This window comes from Manacus vitellinus, unplaced genomic scaffold (genome assembly GCF_001715985.3).
Source record: "Manacus vitellinus isolate BGI_N305 unplaced genomic scaffold, ASM171598v3 scaffold_118_pilon, whole genome shotgun sequence".
Classification (NCBI taxonomy): domain Eukaryota; kingdom Metazoa; phylum Chordata; class Aves; order Passeriformes; family Pipridae; genus Manacus; species Manacus vitellinus.
In genome coordinates, this window is record NW_021938885.1 from 434418 (window position 1) to 452560 (window position 18143).

Here is an 18143-nt window from a genome sequence, read left to right on the forward strand (position 1 = left end):
CCGACCTGCTGGCCACACTGGCTGCCTCCGTGCTGGGCCAGCTCAGGCCGTGCTGGCTACGTGCAGCTCTTCACGCCAGGGACTGCCTTCGCCAGCCCTGCCCTAACTTCAAGGTGCGGGCACCGTCGGGCACGGGGCGGCTTTGGGGGGTGATTGGGGCTGCCGTGGGCCAGGGCGGGGAGCCAAAGGTAGTCAGGGGTCGTCTGGAAGACAGATCTGGGGCTGGCATGGGGCATTTTGGGGGTGGAACAGGGCAGGCTGGGGGTCACTCAGTGACCGGTTTGGAGCCTGCATGAGGCAGTTTGGGGGGCTTTGTTGGAGTGTGACCCCCCCATTTGTGGCACAGGGGGAGTTCTGCGTGGCAGCGGTGCGCGAGGGGCTGGTGGTGGCCTTTGTGCGCTGGCTGTGCCGCACGGCCCGTGGCTTTGCTGATGGCCCGGCCGAGCGGGGGGCCCCTGCTGCCCCCCCGGCCCTGCTGCTGCTCCTCGCCCGCCTCTGCCTGGACTACGAGAACTCCACCATCAGCTACATCCTCACCCTCACCGACGAGCAGTTCCCACCCCAGGTGAGCCCCAGAATGTCCTTAAGGAGACTCTGAATGTCCCCAAGATGTCACAGATTGGCTCCACACCCCTCTGTGTCCCAGCCCCAGGCACCACAGCATGGGCACCTTCCTTCTGTCTCTGTTCCCAAAAACAGCCCTGAGTAGACCCAAAATGCTCTGATTAGCCCCAAAATAGCCTCTATGTGACCTCAGATGACCCCTCTGTGGCCCTGTGCCCACCCAGGGGATGGTGGTGGGGACAGTGCCCTGTGTGGGGGTTTTGGGATCTTCCCTTTTGTCTTTATGTACCTCCAAATACCCCCAAGACCCTCCCTGTGCCCTGCCGTCACCCATGTCCATCCAGGAGGTGACCCCAGAGATGGCACTGCCTGTGGAGACAGGAGGGTCCTGACCTGTGTGGTGTCTCCCAAACGTCCCTAAAAGAGCACCTCGGGAGGTCCCCAGGGGGGTTCTGCATGTCCCAGCGTGCCCCCGATGCCCCACGAACACAACAGGGGCAGTGATGCTGCTGCAGCAGCACACAGGGCTGGCAGTGACCCCGTGCCTGGTGCTGGCAGGGGAGGTGTGGGGGCCATTCCTACCTGTTGCTGTGCCCCCAGGACTCGGGCCCGGCGGTGACCCCGGGGCCGGCGCTGTGTGCGGAGGCGCGGGCGGCGGCGCAGCGGCTGCTGGACCACTATGTGCAGGTGCAGGGCGCGGCCGTGGCGCAGATGCTGCGCAAGAGCGTCGAGACGCGCGACTGGCTGGGCACCGTCGAGCCCCGCAACGTCCGCGCCGTCATGAAGCGCGTGGTGGAGGACATCACTGCCATCGACGTCCAGGTCAGGCTGGCGGCCCCTGGAGGGGTCCCCGCAGTCCCCATAAGGTCCTTGAGGGCTTTGGGAAGATCCCTTTGGTGGGAAGTTGCCAGCAGCTTCCAGAGGTTCCAGTGGATCTGGGTAGGGAGGAGCTGAAGTCCCTGAAGCATCCAGAGGGTTTGCCCGAGGTCTCAGTCTGGTCCTTGAGGATCTTTGGGGATCCCAGAAGGTTTTGGGAGGGATGCTGGGTGTTTTGGGGGGGGGTCCCAGCAGGGGGTTTTGAGTGCTGAGGGTGTGGTGCCACACACAGGTGGGGCAGCTCTTCGAGGAAGGAGTGCGGCGGGCGCAGAGCAGCGATTCCAGCCGACGTGCCTTCTCTGTCTACAGCAGCTCGCGGGCACCCGGCCGCTATGCCCCGAGCTACACCCCCAGGTCAGCCATGGCACCCCTGTGCCGCTCCTGCAGTACCCATCGCATCTTCCCTGGCACTCTCTTCACACCCCTAGACTGTCCTAATATCCACCTGACAGCCCTTGGCTGTCCCCATGTCCCCAAACTGTCCTAACGATGATCCCTGTTTATCCCAACAATCCCCATGTTCCCCCCAGCTGTCCCAGTATCCCCTGGTGATCCCTGTATCCCTTGTGTCTCATAGTTGTCTTGTCCCTCCATGTCCTGTGACCATCCCCACATTTCCCTTTCTGTCCCCAAACCACCCCTACATTCTCTCACCATCTTCATGGCCCCTGATGGTCCCTGTGTCCCTGTCCCCACATCCTTGGCTCTCTCAAGTCCCTGACTGTCCCTGACTCCCTGTCCCCAGTGCCCCCATGGACACCCACCTGCTCAGCAACATCCAGAAGCTTTTCTCAGAGCGCATTGACATCTTCAGCCCTGTCGAGTTCAACAAGGTGAGGCCATCCACGTCCCTAAACAGGGGCTCTAAACTGCCCACCTTCCCACTGTCACATGTCCCTGGTGTCCCCATGACACAGGTGTTGGGGCCTGGGGGGTGCTCAGGAGCTGACAACCAGGACAAGGGTGTGCCCACTATCCCCTGTTCTAGGTGTCACTGCTCAGGGGTGACCAGGCCCAGGGTGCCTGGGGAGTGTCAGCCAGGCCAGGGGTCTCCCCATGCCCCTGAGGATGCCACCCCATTGCCCGCTGTGCCCACACAGGTGTCGGTGCTGACGGGGATCATCAAGATCAGCCTGAAGACGCTGCTGGAGTGCGTGCGGCTGCGCACGCTGGGGCGCTTCGGGCTGCAGCAGGTGCAGGTGGACGGGCACTACCTGCAGCTCTACCTGTGGCGCTTCGCCTCCGACGAGCGCGTGGTGCAGGGGCTGCTGGACGAGGTGGCTGCCAGCGCTGCCCACCGCTGCCTGGACCCCGTGCCCATGGAGCACAGCGTCGTGGAGCTCATCTGCGAGCGCGGGTAGCGCGCGGGGACGAGGGACAGGGACCCGCCCTACCTGTGTCACCGTGCGGCAGAGCCCGGCAGGGACATGTCCTGCGTCCTGCTACATCTCTGGGGACACACCTGTACCCTGCGAGTCCCCACACGTGCTGTGCTGTCTCCTTCCCAACGTGGCAGCACACAAGGACATCCCATGTCCCCGCACATGGCAACGTGAAGGGATACCCCCTATCCCCACGCCAGGTCACCCCGTGTCATCAAACCACACCCCTATTGCCTCCCCACCCCAGTGACACCCTCAGTGTGTGCTGACACCCACAGCCCCTGTGACACAGTGTCATCCCCTCACCTTGGTGACATCCCCTTGTGCCCTTTGTCACTAAATAAATGATGTGTGAGCTGAGTGTTGTGTCCCTGTCTGTGCCTGGGGGGCAGGATCTGACCACGCACACAGGGGGTCCCACCTCCAGCCAGGGTGACAGCTCAGGGACAGGGGCTGGGCACTCAGTGATGTCCCCAAGGGACCCACAGCCATGAAGGCCCCAAACCTTAAAATTCAGGGACCAAAACCCTCTGTGGTTGCTACAAAGTGCTGGGGAACACCCAGGGACACAGATTTTCCACCAGAGTTGGAAAGTTCTTCCCTAACAGGACATTTCCTGCCTCAAGGAACCAGCACGAAGCAACTCAAAGAGACAGTCCTCAAACCCTCCATTTCTCACAAAAAGCAGCAAGGAGCCTAGAGCTGGAGACTGAAGTCACTTTATCCAACAGCATTTGGCCAGGTCAGCAGCTTTTGGACAAGAAGTTGTGGTCACGCAGATACAGACCTGGATCCACAGAGCAGCCATGGAAGCACAAAAGCACCTCATGGATACAGACACCGATAGCCAGACCTGGATTTACAAGGCAGCCCCAGAAGCACAGACACCAACATATTTACATATAAAACCCCCCATAGTTTTGAGCACATTTGCTGGCGAACAGAGCATTGGATACAGACATACAGATGGGCACGTGGACAGGCTGAGGGCCCCTCACACAGGGCACAGTCCTTACGTGGGTTTTACAGGGAATGGGAATGCTGAGCTGGAATTTTGGTTTGGGTTGGCCAGAGTCCATTTGACAGTGACTGACTGAACAGGAAGTGCTAAACAGGCCAAGAGACACAACCAGCTGATACTGAACCACAGCCAAGGGATTAGGGTTAAACATCCTCTCAATCCCATCCGGCCACAGAGGTGGAATTACAATGAGAAACAAAACTGCCAGAACCTTTGCACAGTTTCTCCTAACAAGGCCCAGAGCACTTGGGGGTCCTTGGGGACACAGTCACATCTGGAGTCATGTCTCTCTGCAGCTGAAGGAAGGTGAGACCCTCAGTGTGTTCCAGCTTGAGCTGTGCCAATGTCAGCCTCGGCCTGGCTGATGGACACGACCACACAGGTGGGAAAGGGAGTAACAAATCCTTTTGGGATTGCAGGAGATGAAGAGCAACACCTGGGAACACCTTCCTGAGAAGAGCAGTGGAGTAGGCCAGATGTGCCCAGGTGTGTGCAATGGTCCCTGATTGTCACTGGCCTCGAGGCCAGCACGGAAGTACAACTGCTGGCAGGTACTGCCAGGCCTGCTCCGCTGAGAGGGGGGGATCCCACAGCTTCAGGTGATGTCCGTCACCCACTAAAGGTCCGAGTCCATGCCAGCTCCAAGCTGAGAGTAAGAGAGAGGCAATTCCCTAGGCAGCACTTTGTAGCTTGGCCTGACAGAAACCAACCACGCCAACCAAGGCGCAGGAACCCGGGAAGAGCTGCCATTTATTACACACTAAAACCTAAATATTTCAAGTGAACAGTGACTCCTTCCTCACCTGGAGACAGGAAATCCTACCTGCTGCACACCTGAGCTCACCTCAGGGCTTCTTGAGGCCGCAGGGCAGCCCCAGGCCCGGCTTGGCCCCCACGGTGGGCGGCGAGTGCCACACGGCCGAGCTGGTGCGCTTGAAGTAGCGGGGCTTGCTCTTGTAGAAGATGTCCTCCAGCTTGGGGCTGGGGATGGCCCCGAACAGCGCATCCACGTCAGGGGGGTTGTAGTACTGCCGGATCACAGCCTGGCTGAGCTGATTCCCTGCAGGAACGGGTGAGGTTTGCGTTAATGTTGTTAATTGGGATGGCCGTGTGGGCTGCTGCCCACAGTGTGTCCCCTCTTAGCTTGTCTCTCACTGCTCCAAGGCATCTTATCAGAGTATTTGTCACCTGACAAGTTGTGACAAGATCCCCAAGAGCTGGAGGAGCCCCTGACTCTGATTCCACATAGAATCGTGGAATGGTTGGGGTTGGAACAGACTTTAAAACTCATCCAGTTCCAATCCCTTGCCATGGGCAGGGACACCTTCCACTAAACCAGGTTGCTCTGAGCCCCACCCAACGTGGCCTTGGACATGGAAGTACTCGCTTCATGCTGGGGTAGTTGTAACTAACCCAGGTAGCAGGAGCTGAGCAAAACCCAACACCAGGTTCCACAGCCTGCTGAGGCAGACCTGCCACGAGGGTGTTGGGGCTTCCAGACAGACATCCCCCCACATGTACCTGTGGCCCAGGCAGGGACGGGCTTGCGGGGCTCGCTCTCATCGTCCGTCGAGTCGTCGCTGTTCAGGTCCATCCCATAATCGTTTGAGCTTGTGATGGCGGGCTTGGGTTCTTTCCTGCTCTGTGGAGTCATCTGGTATGAAGTGCAGGCAGGGGAATTCTAGAAGGCAAACACATTCCACAGGTGTTGGATGCAGCAGCACTGCCCCGCTCTGAGATACGTTGGGACTGGCTTGTCCCCAACCTCCTGCTCTGTCACCTCATGGCAAACCCCGAGTCTGGCAGCTCTTCAGTTTGCACCTAAGAGCTTGACCCAAGTTATGACCCAATTACGGCTGTGCATGGCCTTCTCCTGTTTAATTAGGCTGATTATTGGCAAGAGCATGCAGCAAGAGATGGATCTAACAGACCTAATAGAGCAGCAGCTCCACTCGGGTCAAGCAAAGGTTAAATGGAAGTTTTATGTCACTGGAGCAGTCATGTGCACTAAACACTCTGCAACCTGTCTTCTGGGCTTGATTAATGATATAAAACTGACAAATGATGTGCAGAGAACCTGACCACCAGGTCAGCCAAACCGAGTTCGTGCTGATGGGAGCAGCAGTGCCAGGAAGTGCAAGGGGGGGAGAAAACCTACAGCTGCTGATTTCAGTTTTTTTCAACTGGACATTTTCAGTTTTGCAAGCAGTCGGAGAGCCACGTGTTTGTTGTCAGTGTTGAGGGCACGGAGGTACACCCGCAGGTTTCTCCCCTGCCAAACCAACACCGTTCCACAGGCTCTGCTGCCACCTTGTGGCGGTTCCCAAAATTGACCCTAAATAAAACTGTCAGCATCTTTTCTGCTCCTGAGGTCCTTCCTGTATTTAAGAGGAGTCCAGACGGCTCCAATAGCTGCTTGCTTTATCCCAGAGCCAGAAACCCTGGCCAATCCCTCCTGCTTCTCTTCTCTCTGTCATTGAAATATTCACAGAGTCAAACCCAGATAACCAGGATTTACAGAATTCCTGGGTTATTGGAAAGGCAGATAAAAGCAGAGGGTGGAACTGCCCAAGGCAGGAGCAGGTCAGTGCTGGGACTGAAGTTCTCTGCTGTCACCTCTAAGGACACACCCCCAAGTTACCTCCTTATTCTCCAGGAGTGGTGCCCGGGCACTGTCTTTGGCCTTTTGTTCCTCTGACAATTTCTTCTGCTCTTCCTCCTGCCTCTTCCTCTCCGCCAGCATCTGCTGCTCCCGCTGCCAAGTGACACCCATGGAATTACCCTTAGGGATTACACTGCCAACCCAGCCATCCATCTTTGTGACAGGCAAAATAACTAAGCACCCAACTGCAGCTCATGCAGCTGAGGAGCACTTGGGACAAGGTGCACTTCCCTCAGAGGGGTACAAACCCATGGACACCCGTGTCAGAGCATCAGCTTCCTTTCCCTGATAAAGCCAGGGCCCCCCACCTTGAAAAGCTTGCTGCTGACTTCAGGCTATAAAAGCCAGAAACCAGCTGACCATCCGCAGAAGTCTGTGCTACTGATCTTGGTCTCTTTCTAGGCTAGTACACAATATTTTTAGAGGCTAAGTCCCCCCACTGCACCGTAACCATCCCAAAGAGGTCAAACTTCCAGCTCAGAAGTGCCACAAGTGGCTCCTCAGCATCCCAGCTGAGCGGGTCTTCTGAGGTCAGTCATGTGGCTCTCCCCCTCCCCAAAACCAAGCACTTACCTCTTTCTTCTCCATCTCCTTGCGGAGCCGCTCCTTAGCAGCCTGCACTTCCTTCTGCAGTCGGGCAGCCCTCTCCTGCTGCTCCCGGAGCCTGAGAACCACAGCACAGGCCCTCAACTCCCAGAACAACACCAGGGTCCCCCTCTGGCTGCCTGAAGCAACCCCCCCGCCCTCACAGCTTTTCAGACACCCCCCACCACAGTCCCCATATCCCTGAGCCCAGAATTCCTCCTTGGCAGCTCAGCACTGATGACAGTTTGGAGTTGTGCTGTCACCTCAGAGTGGCTCTTCGCTCCTCCAGCCTTCCACTCCTGCCCCCTGTTCCAGCTGTGTTTCAATCCCAGCACAGAATTTGATATATAAAAGGGGATTTTGCCTTACTTTTCTGCCTGGATCCGCTCCTGCTCCCTCTTCCTCTCCAGTTCTCTCTCTGCAGCCAGCTGTCTCTCCCGCTCCTGCTCGGCCTGCCTCTGCTCAGCGATCTTCCGGGCACGCTCCTGCTCCTCTTCCCTCCTCTTCTGCAGCAGCTCCCTGTGCCGCCGCTCCTCCTCCTCCTCCTGTAAGCCCAGGCAGGCATTACTCACCTGACAGGAGCAGGCTCCAGGAGACAGCACCAGGAACCCCTCATTTGGCCCAAATCCCCATCATTACACAGCAGGGAAACATCTCAGGGGTGAATTCCCAGTGCCCAAGGCAGGTGGATCCCCCTCTCCAGTTCTGCCTGTGGGACAGGACAGGCCCCACACACCTGCTGCAGAGCTTTTTGTCTCCTGGCCTCCTCCTCTTGTCTGCGCCGGGCCTCTGCTTCCTCCATCTTCCTGGCAGCCACTCTCTTCTTGATCTTCTCCTCTGCCAGCCTTTCTTCCCTCACCTGGAGCACACACAGACCCAGATCTCAGGTGGGACAGCACTGCAGGACATCTCACAGACTCAGAGCTCCCACCCTCTCACCAGCAAACCCTCCCCTCTTTTGCACCCAGGAGCCAAAGGGGCCTGTGCTCTGTTTTTAAAAGGTCACATTTAGGGCAACAACCTTGTTTTACATCCCCCGGGGAAGAGCTGATCCCACCCTGGTATTTACACATCCAGTCCCACAAAGCCATTGGAATGTATCCTCAGAGCCATGCAATCAGAGAGGCAGCTGGGGATAATTAAAGCAGACAAATGACCACTATGGCCAGTGCACAAATTGCCTGGAAGTCTGGGATCCGAGGAAGGCTCCGGAGGAAGGATGTTTGCTTTCCCCCCTCCAGTTATTACTCAGCTGGGAGAAGCAGCAGACAAAGCCTCGGGGCCATTAGGCTGCCTTTATCCACTGCACATCCTTCCTTCTCCCATCTACCAGAGCACTAATAAAGCCCATTTAGATTCATCATTCTGGAAAAACAGGGGTTCAGCTGCCATTTGCTGTAGCCAGAGAAAGGCAGTCCCTCAGGATCACCAAGGCTCTGGAAAGTTCTTTATCCAACTGTTCTCTCATTCAACCTCTAGAATCCAAGCAGCCTCCGCCGCCCTTTTTGAAAGAGGCACACTGTGTGGTACCAGCTACCTCAAGGAGCTCTGTGTGGGCCGTACCTTCTCGGTCTTCTCGTCAAACAGTGCTATCTTCTGCTCGATCTTCCTCTTCCTTGCCTTCTCCATCTCCTCCGCCCGCTCCCGGGCCTGCAGCACCTTGCGCAGGCGCTCCTCCCGCTTCCTAAGGACACAGCCCAGCTCACCGTGCTGCTGAGCTCCTCACAGCTCAGCACAAGGCCAAAGCACACAGCAGGAAACTCAGCGGCCCAAACTCCACAGCAATTTGAGCACCAGCCATGTTTAAGCTCTGTCAGAGAGGGAGGACTCCAGAAAAGAAGCCGCAGCAGCAGCAGCTGGCAAGGACAATTCATGTTTTGCATCAGCATTCTAGAGAATTCTGAGAACACACTGCCCGTGCCCACAGGAATTTCTGCTGTTTGCATGGGCTCTGTAAGGTAAAACACCTGGGCACAGGTACCTACAGCAGCATGACCACGTCTACTCACAGCTTTGCTTCCTCTAGTCGCCGTTTCTTCTCTTCCTCCAGTCTTTGCCTCCTCAGCTGCTCGGCTTCTTGCTTCTTCTGCAGAGCCTCCAGCTTCTGCCTCTCCTTTTCCTGAGGGGAATTGAAATGTGATTGTACCTACCTGCCAAGGAGCTCCTTCCCACTTCACTCGCTCAGGGGTAGGGTACAGAGGTGACAGCAAGGAGCTGCAGACAGGAACACGGGGTGGTGACAGCCCTGGAGCAGAGCTCAGGCAGTGATCCGGTCACAAATGGATATATGCAAGGAAAACAAGGCAGCGGTGAGAATGTTGGGGAGCAAGGGCAGAAGCTGGGACACTGAAACAGAAGCATCATCCCTGGAAGCCCAGGCAGCATCCCCAGGGATTGCAGGCAGCCAGCCCCGTGCTTTCTCTTGGTGCAAAGGACCCACAAAGCAGCGCCAATGCCTGGCACTGGTCCCGCTTCCTGCGGCGAGCGCAGGGACAGATGGTGCTCCAGGAAACACCTCAGGCTCCTGCTGGCGCCTTTGCCTCCCACAAAGCTCTATCTGGTGGTGAACCACCACCACTCTGAGAGCTCCCAGCCTGCTCCAGCACACAGCCAGCCAGAAATGGGAGCCAACCAGAAATGGGAGCTTTTCTCCTCGTTTTCCTGACCCAGCCTAGACACACTGTCAGCCAGGGCAGTGGGATCCAGCCACCACTACAGCCCCAGCAAATGGACTAACATCAGCTCACTCCATGCCAAAGCAGGCCTGGTCTCAGCACCAACCCATGTGGGAATATCCAAGGGATTCCCTTATGCTGGGCACTGTGTTGTAAAAGCTTGGTGCTATCAGCAGCCAAACTGGTTAATATAAAACTAACAATCATGTCTTATTGCTCTGCTGCTATTTAGTTATGTTTGGCTCCCACATGGAAAAAGTCCCGAGGGGAAGCTGCCTGTGCTGGAATGAAAGCTAAAACATAACATTCCGCAATCTGACAGCAGCAGAGGAAGCACTCCCCAGCCACAAGACTCTTTTCTCATCGTATTAACTCCTTTGTAGTACTGACACCAACATCAGCAGGAGCCCAGTGAGACTGAGGCTGGAACCCTGCACCGCTTCCCAACAGCCTTCCCTGATCCCCTGGAGCACAGCCAGGCTCTGAGCAGCACAGCCTGAACGCTCTAGGAAGCTCTGCTATCAGGCTGCTCAATGCAGGAACAGCAATTCCTGCATCTTGCCCTCTTCTCCCTTCCTCCCAGCTCTCCTGCAAGGAGAAACCAGCCCCAGTGAGTTATTGGGTACCAGTAGAGCACCCTCTGCTTCCACCACGGCTCTGGGTGCATCCAGGAAGCTACACCCTTGTCTAGAATCAGCTCTCAAACCCCACCCTCCCAGACTGCTCCTGCCTGGGCAGCCGGGGAAGTGGCGGTGCCGCAGCCCACGGGGAGCCAGGCTGCATCATGCTGTGAGCTCCCCTGATATACACAGGCTAAGTTAACACGTATTTTGTTATCTTGAAACCTTTGGTAAGAACACTGAAAACGTCAAGGTTTTGTTTCTAAGTTTCATTAGTTCTCCAGTGACTCTGCTGAAATTGTTAAGCTTGTTAAGGTACTTGAAGTTGTTAAGCTCTAAAGTGCACCTAAATAGAAGCAGTTGTTGTGACAATTTAGTTAAAATAACGTATTTAAAAGGTTCTTAGGCATCTCCCTGTCTTGTTAATAAATGTATTTACATTATTGCCACAGAAGGTGAATTTTCTTGGTGTTTTGCCTCTGTCTGAGGAGAGGGGGAAGGAAGATTTTCTTTGTTGTCTAAAACCTTTAAAATTGCCTTTTGAGTTTGTCTCTGCAAAAGTAGAACACTAGACAACCGCCAGAGCAAACAAGACAAACTGCTTTCAGTGAGAACGAAGAAAACTTTTCTGATTCCTGTGTTATCCACAAATGATGGGAACCACTGAATGCTTGCCTTTGTGTTTGCAAGTGAAAACGTGATAAAGAGTTCGATTTTGTTATTAGGATAATGTTCAAAATGTTTATACTCTGTTTTCTGATTGTTTCAGCAAGTAAAAAGATTCCGTGATAATTTATACAAAGACTTATGTAGGATTTCATGTGAAGATTGAGAATGATAAATGTTTGATTCCTTCTGCCCTTACAGCATTAAAACATGCAACACATGGAGTTACACACAGCCTTCAACCTTGAGGTATAAAGGATGCTAAGTTCCAAGCTGTGTTAACATATTATAATGATAATTTGTTTTAAATACTGTGTTATTATGGTGATAACTTAGTCTAATCGTTTACAGGAGATGCTGAATTTTAAGTTGTGTTAACATATTGTGATAGTAACTTGTGTATGTATCTTTGAATGTATTGACTTTTGGTTTTCTATAACAAAAAAAAAAAAAAACGGAGAGGGGAAGACATCAGGTAAGACATGATATAGGTTTGTTAGGCCTTATATTCTTCATATTAATTCATTTTCAAATTTCCAAAACAAGTACGGTTGCCAGATATGACTACCAGGAGTGACAGATTGAAAAACATGCAACCACTTATAAATCTAAAATGTGTAGTTAAAAAATAGAGGCATAATAAAAATAATTCTAAGTGTGAATGGCTGAGTATGAATGAAGTGGCCACTTCTGTGTGAATGAGAGAAGCTGTGTGAACATGTATGTGTGTCAACGGAGGTGCTTCACGTGCCTTGAACAAATTACACTTGCATCATAACACTTGTTCTCTAAGGGCCCTTTTCTAGAAATGGAGTTGAATTTCTCCTGCTTACCAATTACATGCAGGACCTTGGAGAAGTGAGAGTTGATGTTTTACCCGGTTATGCAAAAACCCTCAGGTTAATAAAGTTGTTGTTTACCCCAAGTACACACAAACCCGTAAGAAATGAAAGTACAAATTTCTGTCAAGCAAGTCTCAAAGATTACAGGTAAAGGTTCAAATAAGTAAGTTTGTTGAGAGACCAAAGTGACACAGTAGTGAGTTTACAAAGCTTAAAACGTACTGTTATATACAATATTCTGTATTTCCTCACAATAATAAAGAAGAGGGGAGATGTAGGAGTCGGGTTTCAGGACAGGAGCCTGGGAGATGCAGTTCCCAAGTACTCCCACACGCATGGGCAGTGGGATACCCCATGGTGATTGGTCAATGCAGTCATGTGTCACTTTGAACTCAGGTATATAAAGTGTTGTTTGATTTGAATAAACGGATTTGGCCGTGAACCCCTAAGAAGCTAGCCGGGTCCGTGTCATTCATTTAAGTATTATATTAATAAGCCACATTGTCTGACTGCTCCCACATCCAGGACAGCCTTGTGTTTCCTCCTGCTTCAAAGGTTGGGAGGATCTCAGAAGTTTGGGGTTAAGAGGCATTTGCTCAGTCTCTCTCGTGAGACAAGTCCTAGCGAGGAGACCTGGGATGTGCAGGTTTCACACCTCAGCATTCACAATCCCCTTGAGTTTTGGTTCCCAGTTTTCATCCCTGACTGTCACTTGGCATTACCACAAGGGAATGCTGCAGGAATAAAGCTTATAGTCCAAATTGGAATTCTTTAGGAAGTTGACTAGCCCAGATCTTATTTAAGTGAAAACAGACAGCTTCAGGTTACTTCTTAGTTCCAAACGGGTTGCAAAGTTTCCTTTGTGTCTGTGCTTTAGGTTAGGCATTAATCAAACCATCGTGTACTGGCTTAGAGCAGGGTTTCCTCTTACCTTAGGGTCAGCCTGGAGAGGGGTGTTGTATCTGATGAAGGATTTTATGACTCCATTCCTCCCCACGGAGCTCGGTGTCATCAGGAGCTGGTTCTTCTGTACAGTGTGAAGGAACGTCTTGAACGGGCGCACGACCTGCGGGAGGAACACCAAAGCGTGAGCAGGAGCCAGTAACTAAGGGTCTTGGGGAGGTACTCCGGGGTAACAAGGGTCTTACCTTGCTGGCTGGGAAGACTGGGGATGGGGTCTTCTTCCTGGGAGGAGACAGCCCTCCCTCCTCTGCCTGCTGCTGGTCGTAGCGCTCGTCCACGGCTCTCTTGTAGCTCGGCTTCCTCCTGTGAGACAGCACAGTCCATCACACCTGGAAAGTCCTTCTGATGTCTCAAAGTCAGGGGTGGAAAGAGCCATAAACTATCCCAGCTTAAAAGAGATTCCATTGTGGTGAGGCCCTGGCACAGGTTGCCCAGAGAAGCTGTGGCTGGCCCATCCCTGGGAAGGTCACATAGGCCAGGGCTTGGATGCAACCGTGGTCTACTGGTTGCCACCATGGCAGGGGGTGGGACTGGATGGGCTTTAAGGTCCCTTCTAAGACTGTGCACGCACAGGCAGTTAGCCAATAAAAAATTCCTAATGCAATAGAAGAGAGAAATTAAATCACAGAATCATAGAGGCAGGAAGAACTTATTTGCCGAAGTTTCATTGTCACAAACACTGAGGCCAGTGAACAACATTCCAGCATTTAACCGGCTCTGAACTGGTCCACAGTCCCCTGAGGCACTTCCAACCAGTGCTCCTATGGACATACCTTGCACTCTGAGGTGGGTCCAGGGTCTCCCCACTCTTGTTCAACTTGTTTTCTGAAAGAGAACAGTTACACAGTGAGTTCTGACAGGCAAAATTCCCCTCCAGCCCAGGTCTGACGGCAGGGAGTGGATGTAGCAGCTCACTGAACAGCACAACCACCTGCCACGAGCTGGGCACAGCAGGACCTGGCTCATATAGCACCATTCCCACCTGGAAACTCCAGAGAAAGCAGAGCTGCCCAAAGCTGTCCCTGCCCTGCAGCTCACACCAGCACTGCTGTGTTCTGCACAGCTTCAGCAATGGGGTTCAACTGGGCCTCCCACAACCCTCATTACGCCCATCTCCAGGTGCTTTCCACGGTGGAAATGAGGCCAGCAAAGAGTTTCCTCACTGCTAATTGTCTGAAGCAAATCCTCCCTCATCAAACATTAATTAGTCTTTCAAACTGAGCTCTCAAATTAACCAGCAAGATTTCCAGCTTCCCAAAGCAGTAACTTCCCCCAAGTCCTGCCCCAAACCCCTCTGGAATTACCACTGTTGCTTGGCTCCTGTGGCTGCCCGTGTTTGCTGATGGTGTGGGAGGAAAGGGACATCTGTGGGCTTTGGGAATCCTGTGGGAAAAGCAAAGGGGTTTCAGGACAATTCCACATGGAGATGGCCCATTCCTGGTTCAGACTGTGGGGTGATTCTGACAAGGGCATGCTCAGCAGCATTACCAGGGAACACCAAACCACCTCTTGGCAAAGTCCTGGATGCTGCATCAGCAGGAGAAGCACGGACATTAACAGAGCATCTCTGCTGCTTAAACTCAACAAACCCATCAACTATTAAGGACAAAAGCCTTCCAAGCTGTAAATCTGTGCTACTGGAACTCTGGCCAGAGCCAGCATGCCCATTTCCCTGAGCAGTGATGAATGTGGAGCCCAGAGACAGCAGGCAAATGGCTCATTTCCATGATTTATCTGTTTGCTGTGGGATACCCATCGCTGGTCTCCGTCTCTGCACTTACACCAGAGCAGGCTCTGCTGGGATAATGGGCTGTGGCTTCTAGAATTGCTCTCTGCCAGCAGTACGAGCATTACCTCCCCCAGCCCATGCTGGCCAGCCAGCAGCAGGTTGGGAAGAGAAGAAAAAAAGATTTATGGAGATTTTATCCTCCCCAATTGCTTCTGTGGGGCTTCCTTCCAAGGGCAGGCCCAGGCTACACCCTGTAGCCCAAGAGAGGACACAGATCTGATGAACCTGGGCTGAGAAGGACCTGACAGAGTCAAGGCATGCATTGACATTTACTCTGGACAAGACAACACCATCATCCTCATCAGTGAGGATTGTGGAGGGAAAGGTTTTGACCTGAATAATATTCACAGATTTCTGTGGCTGTCTGAACAAAGAAGTGATGAATTACCTGCAGGACTGACCAAAAGGTCAAAAGGAGCTTTAAAAATACAGAAAATAACAGCAGTGTGCAAAACATGACACCAGCTGAGCTGAACTTCCCTGAACTATAAGAAGGTTTTTTTTATCTCAAGAGATTTGGGACTGAATTTTCACACAATGATCTCTAGCAAGAGGTTAAGAAGGAAAAGCCACATTTTCCTCCCAAATCCACACAGACACAAATGCTTTTAATCCCTGCTCAGATCTTACCTTGGAGGGGGTGCAGGGTCCAGGAGGAGGCCTAGATAAAAAGGAAGGACCAAAGACACTGTGTTTAGTAACACTAAGGAAACTGGAAAGCCACTTGGATTTTACACCAGGAGTGGCAGGGGAAAAGTCCTGCAAGCAGGATAGTAAGGATAAATAAATAACCAAAAGCATTCTCACCCAGCTTTGACAACAGTTTCTTCCTCCTCTGGAATGTCTGTAGAGCTGGAGGCTGTGGGAAAGGAAAAAAGCACACCTGAGCTGTGAGTTTTGGGTGCAGGCCAAGGACCTGGTGGGATGAGGGCTGCTCCAGGCACTACAGAGGGTTTGACCTGCCCTGGGGCAGGGGAGGGCACCGGAGCACACCCAGGTGGCACTGCAGGAACGCTGCTGGCAATTCCAGTGCAGGAAAGCAGCATTTTCAATTATAAATGAGTTCAGAGAAATATTCCATGAGCTGGAATTAAGGGGGCTGGGCTTGGCCTCGGGCTCATCTGCAGGGCCATGCCTGGACATTAACAGCAGTTAGAGCCAGAGTTATTTACAGGAGGAGTGCTGCTTCCCAAGCCAGCGTTCCAGCTGGCTCTGCCACAGCGAGCTCGGAAGTTCTGGCACAGCCAGAACCTGCCACGAATAATCACAGAATCACACAACCCTAGTGTGGTTTGGGTGGGAAGGGACCTTAAGGATCATCCAGTCCCACCACTCAGCCATGGGCAAGGAGTGGTGGGCACCTTCCATTAGCCCAGGTTGCTCCAAGCCCAGTCCAACCTGGCCTTAGACACTCCCAGGGATGGGGCAGCCACAGCTTCTCTGGGCAACCTGTGCCAGGGAAGAATTTCCTCCATATATCCCACCTTGATTTCCCCTCTTTCAGCTTGAACCCATTTCCCCTTGTCCTGTCACTCCAATTCTTGATGAAGAGCCCCTCTCCAGTTTGTTTAATACAAAGGAGAGATGACATCCATCCATTTACCCTCCTGCACTAACTCCAACGCTTCCATCCCATGGCATGGAAGAACATTTAAATCAGCCAGTCCTTCCCCAAACCTGCATCTATCAACAACTGCAGAAACGTGGGAGACTTTTAATCTATACAGTTCAGCCTCAAATTCCTCTTCTCAAAGAAGCTCTAGAACCAGCAGCCAGATCCTGGGAAGAGGTGAAGGACCAGGGAATTTGTGAGAATTTCACTTTCCAGGAAATAGACAGGGCTTTGGGAGAGCCCATCGTTCCCTCTGCCCAGAGAAGCCATGGCTGCCCCATCACTGGAAGTGTCCAAGGCAAGGCTGGACAGGGCTTGGAGCAACCTAGTCCAGTAGAAGATGCCCCTGCCCATGGCAGGAGTTGGAACTAGATGGGCTTTAAGGTCTCTTCCAACCCAAACCACCCTGGGATTCCAGGGTTAACAGCTTCTCCCAGCAAATAAGTAATGGTTAAAGTTAAATTGAAACAGAGACATTGAGGCTGTTCTCCCAGGTGATTTACAAGGCTGAATTCACAGTTACCTGAGTTCAGGTGCTCACTGGAGGCTCCAGAAAGCCAGGGAGAACTTCCACGAGGGATTGCAGCTTATCTAGCCCAGGGAGCTCAGCTGCTACCCTCACATGGAATAACTAGCCCCGGCACATTGGTTTCCTCGGCAGTAAAGGCAAAGAGCAGGAGAGATGCAAACCCCCTGGTAGCACCCAAACTCACCCTCTACAGAGCTGGAGGACATGGATCCCTGCAGAGCCATCTTCCTCTTGCTTGCTGCCCTGGTGATGGATTTCCGGACCATGCTCTCCCTCTTGCTGGCCAGGGAATACTTCTCTGCCAGGGAGGTTCTGCGGCTCAGGGAGGTTTTACCCATCAGGCTCCGGCGCACGGAGCGGCGGCTCCTCCGGGAGCCCGTTGGAGTCCCCGGGTTGTCCCTCAGGGGATGGGAGGGCTCCTCAGCCCGGTCGTGTTCCCAAGTGGGGCCATTCCCCTCCTCCAGCCCAACCCTTGGGCTCAGGTTGATAGTGACATTGGCTGCCTTTACCTGCAGCTCAGACACAGCCTCACTGGCCTCGGGAGTAGAGGGAACCACCAGCTCCGGGGCTGTGGGCACCGGCAGGGATTTGGGAATGCCACGTTCCTCGGGAGAGCCATCCCCTGAGCTCGTGGGGAGCAGCTCTGCCGGCTTGGCTGTGCTCCTCTGGAGGGGCACCACAGTGCCAGTCTGATCAGCTGCCACCCAGGGGTCCTTCCCCACTGCCTGCAGGGCAGGAGGTGTCTCAGAGACCACCTTGGAGCTCCTGACAGAGGCTGCGGCCTGGGATCGTGTCACACGCTGAGGGGGAGAGTTTCCTTTGGCCTCGGCTCTGCTGAGCTCCAGGTTTTGTTTGTCCTGGAGTCGCTGAGAACATCGCACAGAAGGCAATGGTTTGAGGCTGCTCTTCCTCCTCCTCGACAACCTGGCCACGGGAACAGTGCATTAGATGGGAATGGGAGCCAGGAACAGTCCGAAGCCCTTACCATGCATGCATGGGATTAGAGCCAAAACACCTGGGATGGGCCCAGGATACACAGAGCTGCACAAAGCAGCTAAAGCAGGCAGTAATTAAGGGATGTAATTACTTCAAAGTGAAAAAAATAATAGGAGACAGAGACCTGGGAACATAAAACAGAACTAGGTGACAAAGAACAGCACTTTCCATGAGAATTAACGTTTTCCAGTGCTTTTGGACCTTAAGGCTACCAGCACCCCGGATACAGGGTCTGACCGGACCTTTAACACTGGGGGGACTCGCGGGCCGAATAAGGGGGGACCCTCTTAGGACAAAGAAGGGGAACCCCCCCGGGGCGAAGAAGGTAGGGGGGCCCGCGGAACACGCTTCGGGTAGGGGA

At 53.4% G+C, this 18143-nt stretch overlaps 2 protein-coding genes across 2 annotated transcripts in view; one reads left to right on the top strand and one right to left on the bottom strand.

Moving 5' to 3' along the window:
* The first annotated feature begins 292 nt into the window (after window positions 1-292).
* On the top strand, window positions 293-3182 carry VPS51 (VPS51 subunit of GARP complex). The gene is made up of 5 exons (XM_018089162.2): window positions 293-565; window positions 1165-1386; window positions 1673-1794; window positions 2186-2273; window positions 2541-3182. Exons 1-5 carry the CDS (start codon window positions 293-295, stop codon window positions 2799-2801), a joined length of 966 nt encoding a protein of 321 aa, XP_017944651.2. The 3' UTR covers window positions 2802-3182.
* Window positions 3183-3539: 357 nt separating this feature from the next.
* The window catches only part of INCENP (inner centromere protein), a 15774-nt gene continuing 1170 nt past the window's right edge, over window positions 3540-18143 (bottom strand). Inside the window, exons 2-16 of the mRNA XM_029965730.1 lie at window positions 16971-17710; window positions 15453-15504; window positions 15276-15306; window positions 14161-14239; window positions 13630-13681; window positions 13042-13159; window positions 12825-12959; window positions 9100-9209; window positions 8654-8774; window positions 7827-7949; window positions 7460-7635; window positions 7079-7169; window positions 6485-6598; window positions 5365-5524; window positions 3540-4903 (exon numbers count right to left, since the gene is read on the bottom strand). Of these exons, the coding sequence (XP_029821590.1) occupies window positions 4689-4903; window positions 5365-5524; window positions 6485-6598; window positions 7079-7169; window positions 7460-7635; window positions 7827-7949; window positions 8654-8774; window positions 9100-9209; window positions 12825-12959; window positions 13042-13159; window positions 13630-13681; window positions 14161-14239; window positions 15276-15306; window positions 15453-15504; window positions 16971-17710 (2317 nt within the window). The 3' untranslated portion in view covers window positions 3540-4688. The remainder of the gene's footprint in view (window positions 4904-5364; window positions 5525-6484; window positions 6599-7078; window positions 7170-7459; window positions 7636-7826; window positions 7950-8653; window positions 8775-9099; window positions 9210-12824; window positions 12960-13041; window positions 13160-13629; window positions 13682-14160; window positions 14240-15275; window positions 15307-15452; window positions 15505-16970; window positions 17711-18143) is intronic.